Genomic DNA, 15,846 nt, shown 5'->3' on the forward strand with positions numbered 1-15,846 from the left:
AGAAACGATAAAAAATGTGTCACACAATTAATCACGATTAATTTTTAGTGAATTTGAGTTAATTATGACAGTTGCATTTTTAATCACATTAAATATTTTCATCGTTTTACAGCTCTAGTAAAAACATATCATGTGGCCCAATGAGGCACGTTCAATCACCGCTGTACTTCATTTTTTATTTTGTTATTTTTTCAATTCATGGACCAGAAGTGTTTCTCAAAGATATATTTACTGTAAATTTGACTAGACAGTCGATATTTCTAATGAAACTCGGGTTATGTTGCCACAGAGGCCCCCTATAATATGGTATTGAATGAACATTTCAATTCATCATCATCTGTATATGTGATTGCTTTTAACTGGTAATCTAGCTCAAACGGGAGATGCAGCGTGAATCAAACGTCTGCCAAAGTTGAGACTGCTGTTTGGATAGCGGTGGACTTGTGGAATTTTACTCCCACTGGTTCAGTGAACCCACACCTGGAGGATGGATAGCAAAAACGAGGAGCAAAGCGGCAGTTCCCACGCATGTAGTCATATTCAGGACAAGCAATCCAAGATGAGGGATGTGCTCTTGTCTCCTCTTGAGACCATTTCGGTTCATGGACAGAAAAAAAAACAACTAATATTTGAGTTCTTGTGTTATGCTTGAGTGTATGCAAAAATGGAACTGACACATTTCCAGGATACCATTCATAACCTTCCCCACAATCAGCAGTGAGTGTTCATGACAACAAAAACCCGATGACCCTAACCCACTTTCAGCTCATTGTTGCACTGCACTTTCCTCGAGTATGCACTATGCTCTTCCTTCCGGCCGACCCCTCCTTTTCTTTACCTCATCCGCATGACTTTTTGCTCCAGTTCCAACTGCAAAATCAATCCCATCACAACAGCGAGAAATACGGAAAAATGCATGACTGAAAAACAGTTGCAGATTGCGTTGTTGTAATTGTTCAAGTGTTGGCACATGTGGGAGATTGCTGACTTGGCATTCGTCCTTTTAGCTTTCATCAGAAATAGTTGAGACTATCACAGTTGATCTACTTTTGTTCAGACATTTCAGGATTTTGAGGTCCTATGAGGTGGGACTTGTGGTGTACTGCGTTGAAGATGCCCATCCCACAGGAACTTAGTCCGACGGTGAGACTCTGACATGACTGACTCTCTGGACCGTAGCCTTCTACGAACACTCTTGGTTTGTGCCAGCTGGGACAGCCACAAGCTAAGCCGAGGGAAAGAGGCCATTAAGGGACTAAGATGAAAAGGTAATGTTTTGCCTTGAAGTGGATTTTAATTGGTTTTATTCACCGAGGGATCCCGTGTGAGCATACTGCCTGCTATAGAGCCACACTGTGATATCTCCTCGGTAAAACAAAATCAAATTGCCTTTCTGCCGCAGACAAAACATTTCGTGGTCACTGACGCACCACTTAAGAGGATTGTCTCTTGGAGGCGGGCGGAGGAGGTGGGAGTTTGCAACCGCTGTGAAGTCAAGCCACTGCTATATATTTTTAAAGCGGGAGTACAAAAATTGCATTTTCATCAAGTTATATTACACCACATCAATTCTTAAACCATGAAAGTTGACCGGCACTATACATGGTTGTCTTTTCCGTGAAGATTTAGTTTCTGCTGCAATCTGCAACATCAAGTTTCCCCACACCTTTGCAGCTCAGTACCCAATTTAGAAATGTTCCCCCCCCTCCCTCCAAATGGGTCAAGATTTCACGGTCTAGTTTTAAAGTAATTTTGAAAGATCATAAAGAACATTGCAAAAACGAAAGCCGTTGAAAATTTGTGAATAGTATTATGGCACGTGCCTGACACTGTTTAAAAAATAAAATCCTGGCACACATTCAGTTCTATTCGTTCAAAAAGAATCTTTGCCAGTTAAAACATGTGCAAAAGAATTGTGTGTTGGTTTCAGAAAGTACTGAGGATTTCTGTGGGCTGGTGGTTCTCGGTTTACAAACTAGTTCCATTCTACAGCAGCGACATAACCCAAATTTGTACGCAAGTCAGAATGTGCGGTTATCTTTCACACATCCATAATGCATGCTAACAGGAGCAAAGTCAAGTACAGTAAATAATTGAATGGAAAACAGATCTGGACCAGAGATATAAAACAAATGAAGAAACGGTCGGAATGGTAGAAAATTAATTCATCGTACACTGTTCCCAACTTTTTATGCCAGAACCTGCAAAAAAACGAGGACCAAAGAAAATGTGGATGAGTTGTGAACATTCTAGTCAAACGGTGACTCATTTTCGGTAGGAAACCCTCCATTAGCTTCTGCCAGTCCAGACTATATTTCTGACCGAATCTTACTTAAACAGTTTCCAGGAATGCAGCGCACAGCTTGGCTAAAGAACCCTTTACAAAAACTCCATCTTGTTCAGTCAAGAAAGCCTCAACTGTAGTAGTTGTGTGGTCGGTTTTAGGTCCGAACAATAGTGGCAGCGAAACAAGCAACAAATGCCACATTCATCAGTGTGAGAGCTGCAGCGCCAGAGTAAAAAGGCCTCTTCGCCAGCTGCTGCTTGTTACAGAACTGGATGCCAGCCACGGGAGACACAGCTCCAAATACAAAGGAGCAACTGTTTGCATTGAAGATTATTATTTTAAAAAAAAATTCTCCAGATTTACAAATGAGGCCGAGGGCATGTGTGCGTCGGAGTAACTGGTGGCACAGTGTCGTAAGAAGAGGTGCAGCGTCTCGAATCGTCCGCATTCCTTTTTGTGGGAAGGCGTCTTAGGTCAGTGGATCAGCAAAGAAAACAGAAACCAAAGCCCGCTTGCCCTCAGATGCACCGGCAAAGCCGTACGCGACAGCGTCTGCTCGACAGCTGCGCCGCTCAGGGCTCCAGCAAACACCAGAGCGCCAAACTCTTTGACACAACTATGAGGACCACAAGGGACTGCCGAGAAGTGCGGTTAGTTTATCTGAGAGCGATATTGTTTTGTTTGCCAAGCTCTCTGCGGCTGTTTAGGCAGAGACGATTGGAGAAATCCTTTTTAGTGCCACTGCGTCAAAATCGTTCCACTTAATGAATTACGTTGCGTTGGAGGCGACATTCATGCTCAAACATGCCCTGTGCGAAATTGCAAGCCCGTTTCCAGTCATACCTGTTGTGGGGTAACTGAACAGTTCTGAGGAGGGAAATGGGGGTAACGGGAGGGTTGGGTTGTTCCACAAAGTACAACACACAGTTCAGCTGCCGGACCTGCGACTTTTGAGTGACGGGAGCTCATTTACGATGCAGCGGGACACGGATCTGTAAGGCGGGTGCACCTGGTCAATCCGACGTATTGCAAACTTATCGTCATATCTCACAGTTTCTTTCAACAGCACAGCTGAGCAAGTGGACAAGTACTCAAATAACCTACGAGGCCAATAAGTATTGCTCTGCTGGAAAGCCGGTGCTTTCATGAATTGCAAATGCATGTTCACTAGAAACGATTGATGAGACTGGTGCGACAGGATGGATGCATTGCAAATGTTAAATTTCCATTTGAACGTGTAATCTGAGACTGGAATTGTACCAAGACAAATTTTTGATTGTCGAGCTAGATGTTCTTAGAGAAAGGAAATTTTCATCTCGGATACAATTACCTTGAAGAGTTGCTTGATGGTTGATGAAAAGGAGTGTCACACTGGATTCGTTTAAGGTGCTGTTTATTCGGTTAAAACTAATTTGCGTTGAATAAGAACAACATGGGAGCAGCTCTGGATAGTCGAATTTGACCCTTGCTGATCAATCTATTCGCTACTGTTCAAAAGTCTAATGGTCGCTTTTTAAATTTGAAGTGAAAACCACTGCTCCATTCAGAATTTCGACTGTGGACTATTTCGGATGAATCAAAACAGGGCTTTTCCTTAAGAAAATATGTGGAGCTTTCAAAATACCCCAACCCTTTGAACAGTAGCACGTATCACGTAACATTTGTTCGCTAGGGTTGTGGTTGAATGCAGCGCCTCCCAGTTCCCTTTGAGCAGGAGAAGGGCTTAGTAGCGTATTTTCCGCGCTGTAAGGCGCACTCAAAAGCCAACAGTGTGCCTTATAATCCGATGCGCCTTATATATCGATTCATATTCACATTTCTTCTACGTAGTATTTTAAATGTTCTGTAAAGCTCTTTGTTACAGCTGCAGCGGTTGTGAAACATGCAATCTAGATAAAGCTGTATTGTATTGTACTGTATTCCCTTTAACAAAGCTCCATCTAATGGATGCATAACTCAAACTCAGCCACTATTGTAGCTTCCATTCTATGCCCCATATATGAAAACTGTTTTAAAATAGGAGCGCCTTATATTCCTTATTGCGGAAAATACGGTAATATTCAGAATTGAGCCATAAAATAGTGTCAAATGCCCATCCTTCCAATTGGACCTATTGAATTAAATGCTTGTGCACCCTATTAGGCAGCTAAAACTAAAAATTGATACACAGTAAGCAGTGTTATTTTGGCCTCTTACGAATACGATTGTGGAAATTGGTTGTCGGTGTCTTTCCAGCTTGCTGTAATTACGGATTAACCTTGCATTCTGTATGTGACACCTCTCACTAACATCTCTGGCTTTTACTGGCTCTTCTGGCATAATCTGCAATGGGTTTCTTGTTGAAAGTAAACACGCATTTTCCAATATCAATAAACTGGTCAGTATTGTTGATTTGAAATGTCACTCCGAGATTTATCACAGATGAAGAACTCTCTAGCTCAAAGGCAAATCATCGATGTAGAACTTATTGATAGTTTGTTTTGAGTTCATTGCGAACCATTCCAGATGTTGTACATCCGCACCAATGAACTAAAAATACCAGTTCAATCGTCAATGTGCAACAATATCCTAACTCAGGGGTGCTCAAACCTTTTGGATCGAAGATCTACTTTTCGACCAACTAACCTCCCGGGATCTACCTTTACCAGCACACGCGCACGCACACACACGCACGCACACGCACGCCCTGATGAGAAACAGCCTGAAACTGAGGCATGCGACACACTTTTGCAGCCTGTTAAGTATCGTAGCTCACACGTACCGTTTTACAGTGCTTCCCTGGGCCCTCCTAGATTCCTATTCTTTGCTCGTGCCCTTGGTGAATTGTACACGAAGCAAACTCTGAATGAGAATAATGACGATAAAAGATAGAGTGCAACAGTTCTGATCACAAGCTGCAATTGCAGACTGCTGAGAGCTAACAACTTCCGGTGACGTAATCACGCGCCACCGTAAATTCAATATTTACCTGCTTTATTTTATCTTTAAATATTTTTCGGGTGAAAATGAGACTGATAAGATGATTAGGGGGCAGTGTACATTAACACACAAAATATATTATTAACTTGTACAAAGACACACAAATTGTTGTGTTTTTTTTCTCCTCGGCACTCCTCGGATCTACTCGGGACCTGTCTTAGATCAGGATCTACCTAATGAGCACCCCTGTCCTAACTAAACCCAGCGACCATAAATACAAACGGCTAATAACCAAAGGAATCTAACATAAGATGTCTATGTAGCATTTACTTGCAACGTGCAACTTTCCTACTCGAGGTGTGACATAGCTGGGAGTGCTGCAAGTTTCAACCGCATGTGACACAGGATCGTATTTCCTCGCGCTTGGCCTTGTGTTTTTGTTCATAAATACACTCGCTGACTTCCCGGCAAACTGGTTTCAAGCGTTCTTCCGCGTTTTCTGACAATGGCAGAACCAATGCGCGCATTGCATATTATTCATCCTATCCAGCCAAACCAGCGCCAGGAAGATTTGGAAGCGTTTTATAGGTACCAGTAGCTAAAAGCAACGACAACGAGAACAGACAGAAGGTGCCAGCAATTCCCTCTGTATTTATCTGTACTAAAGTCTAATTAAGACATAATTATAACACACTTTAATTAAAGCATAATATGACAAGTCTACCTCTTAGTGCTTCAGAAACATTCAAAAAAACGCCCTGCCTAAGTGCTTGGCAGAGATATGCCACATACCACAGGACATTACACCGATTCGTCTGCCATGTCACTGCAGTGGCGTTGGTGGACCTGTAATTTAACCAGGCGTCAGACTGCGTGCTGGTGAAATTACTGTATTCAGCCAAGATTACGGTCTTGGGCACATCTCGCAGCCTTGAAAATGACATCTCATGCATGAATGCTGGATGCTTTTTGGATTCCATTTGTCACTATGATGACATTTTGGGACTGCAAAGCTTGCCTGGAAAATGTTCAGAAACTCCTTCAATCATAATCAAACAATCTCTTTGTTGAATTTGCAATTTCCATTTCTTAAATGTACGGCATTTTCACTGTAAAGCAAGGTCCACGCACACACACACACACACAGACCGGTAATTGGGCCCAATTCAAGCACGTTTCCTGCTTGTGATCCCTTGAACATTATCTCAAGTGATTATTATGTGCTGTGGGGTGCGGTAAGTGACTTTTCTCCTTCTGATTTGCTTGGAAAATAGTCAAGGGCAACAGCCATAAATATTAAATTCTATCAAAGGTCACACTCACAAATCCTTTATTGGGTGTAGCTAACGGCAAGTTGGGATGACCCACGGATTCATGATTGTGACATGTTAACGAAACTATATCCAATAAGGAAGTGCTGCGCTACTGCCGGACACAACCGGTCGTATTTAGTGCTGGTTATTAAATCGGGACCAGGGTTATTATGGTTTTGGAATAGGAATTATAGTTGGTTTTATTTCATTTTGTGTTTTGTTTGTTTGTTTTAATCTAGTTCATTTTAATTAGTTCTCAGGTCAGATTTGTTAGTTTTTGTTCATTTTAGTTTTTTTCAAAACACATCATTTTTGTGTTAGCCATTTTACTTGTGTGCAAGAAAAAGAACCACCATACTAAGTCTTGTGCCATTAAAATTCAAAAATATTTTGAAACATTTTGTACATTACAATACAGGGTACAGTTTAACAGTCCACTGACTTTAAATTACAATAAGTGCAGTGCACAACACCGTTTCTAAAGTTAGATGCATGGATACTAATTAAATCAAGCTAGGATGTCTCATTTGCCAAGTTGCCAACTCGTAAACTGGATTTGTGACTTGAATTATTGGCGAGAAGTAATAAACCCGGTTGAACAGTGTACTTTTTTTTAATACTGTATGTTGTACTTTTTTCATGTATGAAACAAAAAAGGAAAGCATTGCGTTTCGGACCGAGTTAAAAGACAAAAACGGGAGCCAATTGAGCCAAAATCACACACAAACTTAACTCCGAGGAGTGAAGTGAACTGGCGGCTACTTTTTTGTTGGCTGCTGCTTGATGATGTCACTTTTGTGCGGCACACATTAAGATAAGAAAACCTTTATTAGTCTCGCAATGGTGAACTTCCAGATTCACAGCAGCAAAGTTATGAAAGGAAGAAGTAGAACAACAAAATATAGGAGCTGCTGGAAAGGCAGCCACTCACGCGGCGCCATTTTGAAGTCAAAATAACAAAAATAACACAACACAACACATAGGACACAGACAGTCGTGCAATCTTCACCACTTTTCTGCATACACTTTGTTCTCTGAAGCAGTTATAGATGAAAGAGGAGAGGATCAAAGTGTCCTTTCACCAGTGGATCAGAGACGTCATGCTGAAAATGTGCACACGTCTGCTACACACTAAGTTTTGAAAGCAAACACGAAGCTGTAGCGTCCATTGATGAAAAAGAGATTGGCTCACATCTCCTGTCCCATGTAAATCCACTTCAATTCCAAGCCGCGACTCCCAGTTCCACATCAGCATCGGCGCTCCGCGCTAATGCTCCTTTCTTCTCATCGGCGGCTCCTCAAGTCTTACATCCATCCAGCCGCAGACCGTTCAACAGCACCGATCTCTCTGCTGTTCCTCCCTGGCAAAAAACAGTGCTGGTATACCCATGCTGCCGAGAAGGCGCAACCACCAAGCACAGAGTTTTCTCCTTGATGAATGTCGTGGCCAAAAATGCTGAAAAAAAGTCCACATCAGGTCCACACGACGTAACAACAAACACAAAGTGACAAAACAAAACAAAAAACAACCAAAAAAAAGCAAGGCTCATGAGAGCACTTGCCGACGGCTGCCTACTCGGGCGCCATCTTGACTTCAATTAAGAGGACTACAACTCCAAGACAACCTTTTGACCTTCTCTTCCCCCGATGAATGGCCATACAGTAATATCCAAAGCCATTTTGAAAGCATTTTTATTTCATTTCCATTTCCTGACCTGTTTATCCTCACAAGGGTCACGCGGGGTTCCTGAGCCTATCCTAGTTGTCTTCAGGCAGTCGGCGGGGGACACCCTGAATCGAGAGCCTGACAATTTCAGGGCGCACACTGACAAACAACCATCCATGCTCACACGCACACCTAGGGACAATTTACAGCGTTCCATTAACCTGCCGTGCGTACAATTGGAATGTGGGAGGAAAGTGGAGTACCTAGAGAAAACCCACGCAGGCACGGGGAGAATATGCAAACTCCACAACAGAAAGGCTGTAACTGGAATCCAACCCTGCACCTCTGCACTATGATGTGGATTTGATTTCATTAACAAAAAAAAAACACAAAAATTGGTTAAAACGTTCAAATTCTGTATGTGCATGCACTGCTTAAATCTGATAGGGAAGTCAGCGTTCCAAGACTATTTTCCAAGAGGATTTTCTTTTGGTTTCTAAACAATAAAGACACATTCACAGATAATTTTCCTAATTCATGAGGTCTGTGCAATCCCTGATGAAGTGCTCGATTAATTTAGTTACAATCAGTCTTTCGCGGTGGTACATCTCCATCACCTAAATAAGTCATTCCTGCAGTCGAGAAGAAGTAAAACAATCTAACTGCTTTACGACTATTTGTATTGTCAGTGTGCCAGCAGCTCTAGCCGTGACCTCCAAAAGAGGCAGTCCAAAATAAATTAATATATAAAGAAATCACAAACAAGAACGTATCTACAGGGAAATGTTAAAAATGACGTTGACCTTTTTGCAGCAGCACGGAGTTGAGATTCCGCTGCGGGCCTCGATGACAAAGGACATCTTTGAGAGATAAAGTGGTGCTTTAAGCAGTTTATACTCCTTTGTGATTGTCTACAATAAATCTGTTGTCTCTTGGCATCTTGGGCTAAAAGGACGCACCATTCACAGCAGCGGGCACGGCGAGGTGAGAGCCGTGATTCACGCTGGTTCCAGGGTGGGCTAAACAAGCTGCGAGGAGGCCGAGGTCTGAGTCACACGTCGTTTTTTTTTTTTTTTTTTTTTTTACTGTACAACAGATAAGAATTTATTATGGCTCCTCCCAGGGATGACTGGAGAGTTTTAAAACGTGGAAGACCACCTTATTAGTTTTGGATGATACAGCCCTCAACTGTGTCATCTGAGGAACCTCGTCCCCAGCTGACATACCTCACAAGATGAGTAGCGGCTGCACGCTCTTAGTAGCATTCCCCAGCTAGAGCCTGGAATATCGCAGTTAATTACAGCTGTGATTCATTACGGCAGGGGGGAGTTGGTCGGGGTGGGGGGATTTAATGCGAGGATGAATGTGCGGCTAGTTCAAAGTTTATGGAGGGATCAAAATGGCGTAACAAAAGGAAATTATTGATGCCTTGATTGGGGAAATGAAACTCAGTGAACTCGCCCTAACAGCGCAAAGCTGGAATAAACTCATGTAAAGAGAGTCAGGGAGGATTCTTATTCACAGCACCAGTTGCACTTCATCTGTGGATGATGGATTATAACTGCAGTCAACAAATATTCATACTTCACTGGTCTGAAACAGTTGATTGGTTTGATTATATTATAGTTAAAGTACTCAGAGGTGGGCTCTCCTATCTCTGTGGTTGAAGTCACCGATGTGGTTAAAAAGCTCCTCGGAGGCAAGGCCCCAGGGGTGGATGAGATCCGCCCGGAGCTCCTCAAGGCTCTGGATGTTGTGGGGCTGTCCTGGTTGACACGCCTCTGCAACATCGTGTGGTCAACAGGGAGAGTGCCTCTGGATTGGCAGACCGGGGTGGTAGTCCCTCTTTTTAAAAAGGGGGACAGGAGGGTGTGTTCCAACTACGGAGGGATCACACTCCTCAGCCTCCCTGGTAAGGTCTATTCAGGGGTGCTGGAGAGGAGGGTCCGTCAGGAAGTCGAGCCTCAGATTGAGGAGGAGCAGTATGGTTTTCGTCCCGGCCGTGGAACAGTGGACCAGCTCTACACCCATAGCAGGGTCCTTGAGGGTATGTGGGAATTCGCCCATCCAGTCTACATGTGTTTTGTGGACTTGGAGAAGGCGTTTGACCGTGTCCCTCGGGGAGTTCTGTGGGGGGTGCTTCGTGGGTATGGGGTACCGAACCCCCTGATACGGGCTGTTCGGTCACTATACCACCGATGTCAGAGTTTGGTTCGCATTGCCGGCAGAAAGTCGGAATCGTTTCCAGTGGGGGTAGGACTCCGCCAAGGCTGCCCTTTGTTGCCGATTCTGTTCATAACTTTTATGGACAGAATTTCTAGGCGCAGCCGAAGCGTTGAGGGGGTCCGTTTTGGGGGCCTCAGTATTGCATCCCTGCTTTTTGCAGATGATGTGGTGCTGTTGGCTCCTTCAAACGGGGCTCACCAACTCTCACTGGAGCGTTTCGCAGCCGAGTGTGAAGCGGTTGGGATGAAAATAAGCACCTCCAAATCTGAAACCATGGTCCTCAGTCGGAAAAGGGTGGAGTGCGCCCTCCGGGTGGGGGAGGAGATCTTACCCCAAGTGGAGGAGTTCAAGTATCTTGGGGTCTTATTCACGAGTGGGGGTAGGAGGGAGCGGGAGATCGACAGGCGGATCGGTGCAGCGTCTGCTGTGATGCGGACGTTGTATCGGTCTGTCGTGGTGAAGAAGGAGCTGAGCCAAAGGGCGAAGCTCTCAATTTACCGGTCGAACTACGTCCCAACCCTCACCTATGGTCACGAGTTATGGGTCGTGACCGAAAGAACGAGATCCCGGATACAAGCGGCTGAAATGAGTTTTCTCCGCAGGGTGTCCGGGCTCTCCCTTAGAGATAAGGTGAGAAGCTCAGTCATCCGGGAGGGGCTCAGAGTCATTCTGGTCACTCAGTTTGATGCCTTATCATTTTCTATCTACCCTTCTCTTCAGTACCTGAAAGCAACGCTTGGTTCATAGGTTTATGGAAAACATGAAGCGTTTTCATCAAAGGTTTCATGTGCTCATCTTTTTACTAACTGTAGAAAGTCAGATTCATTTTGCAGATGATGATTGGGCTCTTTCTATCCAGCAAACATAGAAAATTGACAAGGACAACGGTTGAGGAATGGGATGTTTCTGCCTTCAACTGAGGATGTTTCAAGTCTTGGAGACTCAAAGAAAATTCCAACAGTTGGGAGGAGCCCAAGTAATTGGACTGTGTTCACCATTATTGTTTTATTTTTTTAAAATCTCACACCCACATGGTTTGAAGGCTCTATAATTCAAACAACTGCCTCATTTGCAAGGCCGACTTGCATGTCTCCGCCTTCTCCTTTGCTTTGCCTTCTGCCCTCGAGGCTCTGCAAAACTGCCGTGCACTCTATTCAGCTCCTGACCAAAATTGCCACCTAAGTGTTTCCACTCCACTGCCCCTATCGAGGCTGTACAGTAGCACTGTACTCAGTTGAGGGGGAGGTGCTGGAAAAGCAGCATGTTCACTCGCCATAAATTTGTTACATACTGGGTTTTTTCCCCCATTCAGTCTGGAAATTCCAAGTACGACCCGGAGGAAGTCTGGGGATTCATCATAAATGAGTGGTCATAACACGCAAGTACCCGGGAGATCCAGATTTGCACCCTGACAGTCACAAACAGAGGCATCTTTGTTTGCAAGGCGAACGGATGCAAGCGGGGCATTCTACTGCATGACTCAGAAAAGCCTTCTTTTTCCTGCTCTGGTCTCAGAGGTGTTGAAAAGTCCCCAGAGCGCATTCCAAAGTGTGAGATGGACGCAGGGAATCACAGTTGAGCTAAGTGAGAAGAATCCAGAGTTGTGCTCCCTGAGAGGATTGCGAGTGGGGGGGGGGGGGGGGGGGGGAGGGCGGGTGGGGGGGGTCAATGATATCAGGAATAAGACACAAGAATTCTTATGGTTATGGTCCTGTGGTTCAGAGTTTTATGCAAACCTTATCCATAAAACCCCAAACCGTCGCCAAATCAGAATTAGTGGACAACATATTTTGGAGGGGACACTCAAAGGTGCAAAGGACTTCAAATGTGGACCATTTCGAGTCTCAACCAACATGCTCAATGAAAATACACCATAAATGTCAACCAAATCAAACGTCGGCCAGCTAATTGAATGAGTTATGCTTGATCTTGGAGATAGCACTGAACAGGCGTCCCTGGTGTACAGTCGTCGCGTGTGTTTGTGCGTACGCCTTCAAGAAGCAAAGTCATTATTATTATTGTAGTCAACTCAGAGCGGAAGACTGAATCCAGACAAAACAAAAAGCGCCGCTAAAAGCATCCGTAGAGCAGGAAAGCCAAGGCTATTGTAAGCTCTGCGAAATTGTGCTCGTGCACAAACTCAATAAGGAAATACATGAGGTGCTATAACACACCCTGAAGCGAATGTTCACATAGCAACACGTGCAAGAAAGAAGGGTGATATTAAAATATATGGCCTTAGTTCATTTCAAAATGGTGGAATCGCATGTGATGGGTAAATTCCTGTGTTCAAAAGGAGCCCATTCAGCAGAATGTTTACAGCCATTTGCTGGGCAATTTGAAACAGAGCTTGACGAAGGCCCAGCCGTCATCAAAGAGCCCCTGAAAAGGAAGAGTGAAACCAGGGGGTCGAGAACGACAGAGGAGGAAGATAACGGCTGTTTATCACATTTTTCCAAGATGAAAAAAACCCCTCCAAAACGGCAACAGGCGGCCAGCGATTTTGAGTCCTACTCAGTAGTCTGGGCCAAGATCTGCGGTTGCTGCCATATTTAAAGGACACAACCCGAGATATTTGATGCGGTCCTCACACACCGGAAAGTGTGACTCAAAATGCCCAATTAAAGACACAAAATCGAATCCAAAACCATCTGTGCTGTGAAAATGAGAGAGATTTCTTTGCACTATGACGGCCATCCAGAATCGAATATAGCCTGGACATCTACAGTTTCGTGGAAGTATGTGTGTGTGTGTGTGTGTGTTATGTCCATAAATTCAGACAAGGGCATCCATTTTCAGTATATGCACAATTAAAAAAAAAGATGTGCTGCTTGTAGAAACAAAGGAGAACCCTTGTTTACGAATATGACATAATATGTCATGGCATGATGTCATGGCAGAGGGGCCAAATGTGTGTCAAATGGAGCTACAAAGTAGTAAGACAAAAGACAAAATGTCTCCTCCACTTCCTTTGAACAGCTCATCACCCTATTGTTCCGTCTGACACAACGCACTGCAAATTCTCACCTTGAAAACATGTGGTATATTTCCAAACACATTTTCACAATGCCTCACTTTGGGCTAGATACCAAAATAAAATATGCAAAACAGCACCATAATGTCAGGTTATGACTGCAGTTAATTCAGTTTCATTGTACAAAGATGACCTGGGCGCTGGAAAGCTCTTGCGCACTGATGAATGGGATGGCGGCTGGCCTGACAAGATAACAGCGGCTGGTGTCACAAGACGTCAGGCAAGCACCGCACTGGTGACACAGTGACTGATGTCATTCAAGCAAGTCGAGATGCTTGAAATACTACCTGAACATCCTTGGCAACAAATGAGGTTTCAGGTGGAAAGTATCAAGACTAACAAGTGTTATGTGAAGGTATGTTTTTTTTTGTTGTTGTTGTTGTTGTTTTTGCCCCCCACCACCAAATACCTGTGAAGAGTTTTGTAATGGACTTGTTCTGTCTCCGTGAAGAGCAGATGAGCAGAAGCCACGGCGGCAGGAACTCGTGATGGCTGGCGAGGAGCTCGGCGATGGTCCTGGGGGAGCCCGGTGGTGACCTCTGGTCCGCCTCGCCCAGTTGGCCACCCTCGTCCACGGAGTCCACTAGCAGGTAGAGAGCCTGTGGCGGCGGCTTGGCACCCAGGAGAGGCAAGAGCACGCAGCTGAGACAGGATGCAGGAAAATGGTTTAGTACGTGAGCAGAACTTTTCGAGATACGCCGTGCCCTGCCAATGTTTTTACTTCGGCTTGTTAGCAAAAAATTGAGATACAAGCTGTGTGGTGGCAGTGAACCAAATTGAACTCACTTCACATCAAACAGTTTGGAAGACAGTAAACACTTCTTCAAAGAGAAGGACTGAAGCTGTTTAATGCCACTCCCAGTTGACGTTAACTGTCAAACTAAACAAAACATGTTGTGTATTTCAAACCACCACAGTGAGTAGTTAGCTTAATGCTAACACATAAAGGGCAATGCCACAGAAGGGTGAACAAATAGAATTGCTAACACAAGAAGAAGCCACAATGAATGAATACTGCACAAATTATTAAATAGAATGTAATGGATGAAACAAGTGTTGTGTTTTTAGAAAGTACACCATGATTGTACTATTTTCTTTACAAAAAAAGTGACAAAAATGTGTCGGTTTTGGGCAAGGCTAGATCAATGGCCTTTTCATTCTTTTCAAAGGGGAAAAATGATTGCTGACTGTAATTCTATATTATATCTATACATAACTAACACATGCTAGTTATGTAGAATTGGCATTAGGATTATAGAGTTGATGAAACATTTCTTCCCTGGACGCAAAAAGTTTTGGAAACCTCCGTCCAACCTTTAATGATTACCTGACTGAAGCAAGTGACGACTGTGTGAAGCATGACACAGCTCTGATTTGAAGGGCAAAACTTCCTGAGTGGGCTTTCAGTACGCACCTATTCAATCCACTGCACATTATTTCAGCTTGCAGCAGATGCATTTATAATTCATTGGACCTTTTTGTACTGACCTGTGAACTAATGTCTTGAGATGCTTTGTAATGTTATACCAGAGACAAATTCCTTGTGTGTTCTACATACTTGGCCAATAAAGATGATTCTGATTCTGATATTACATTTTGCCGCAACAATGGCACTGATTGCCGACCGTGAATTAAAACCATCCTGGATGACATCTCACGCTGAAGCAAACATGACGTACAGCATTCAGAATTAGACGTCACATCACAAGTTGGCTGTTTAAACGCTACATTAACCATTCCAGCAAAGCCAAGCTGCGAGCCAGACATGGAATCTGTAAGCTTCACTGCTAATGTCACACATGAATGCTAAGTGAACCGCAGCAGTCAACAAACGCAGTCGATCTCTGCTTTGAGCTCCTCTGTTTCTGTGTGAATGCCGCGGGCGCAAAACGGGCAAAATGTCATTTCCCGAGACTCATTAAATTACTTCTAGCTCAACAGCCAGCAATAAATGATTTCAGGGGTTCAGGTTGGTGACATTTTAATCGGGGCTCACGTTAATCAAGCATTTGAAAATAGGATTTAATAAATCAATTAATCAATACAAAAACGTGAACACGGGCGAAGCCTTGGTTGCTTCAATTTTCCTCACAAAGCAGCCATTGCACAGATAAAATCAGTCACCTTCCCACGTCACGGGTGCGGTTTGGAATGTGACATTGCTTGCAAAGCTTAATCACGAAACAAGAGAATAGAACTTGTTTCAAAGCCATTCACAGTGAAACATGAGCTCGTTTCCCCCGAAAATGACAAGCACAACAGTGACTTGGACAGTGGCTTTTCTACATTTCATTTTGCCATTTGCATTTGTCGTGATCTTTTCGCAAGATCACGACGCACACCATCTACTACACAGGTGTCAAAGTCAAGGCGTGGGGGCCAGATCTGGGCCGCCACATTA

At 43.9% G+C, this 15,846-nt stretch overlaps 1 protein-coding gene across 1 annotated transcript in view; it reads right to left on the minus strand.

The window, feature by feature from the left end:
- ankrd50 (ankyrin repeat domain 50) overlaps positions 1-15,846 on the minus strand; it is a 40,857-nt gene that overhangs the window by 8,538 nt on the left and 16,473 nt on the right. Inside the window, exon 3 of the mRNA XM_052058851.1 lies at positions 13,855-14,087. Within this exon, the coding sequence (XP_051914811.1) occupies positions 13,855-14,087 (233 nt within the window). The remainder of the gene's footprint in view (positions 1-13,854; positions 14,088-15,846) is intronic.

This window comes from Hippocampus zosterae, chromosome 1, assembly GCF_025434085.1.
Source record: "Hippocampus zosterae strain Florida chromosome 1, ASM2543408v3, whole genome shotgun sequence".
In the NCBI taxonomy this organism is placed as follows: Eukaryota; Metazoa; Chordata; class Actinopteri; order Syngnathiformes; family Syngnathidae; genus Hippocampus; species Hippocampus zosterae.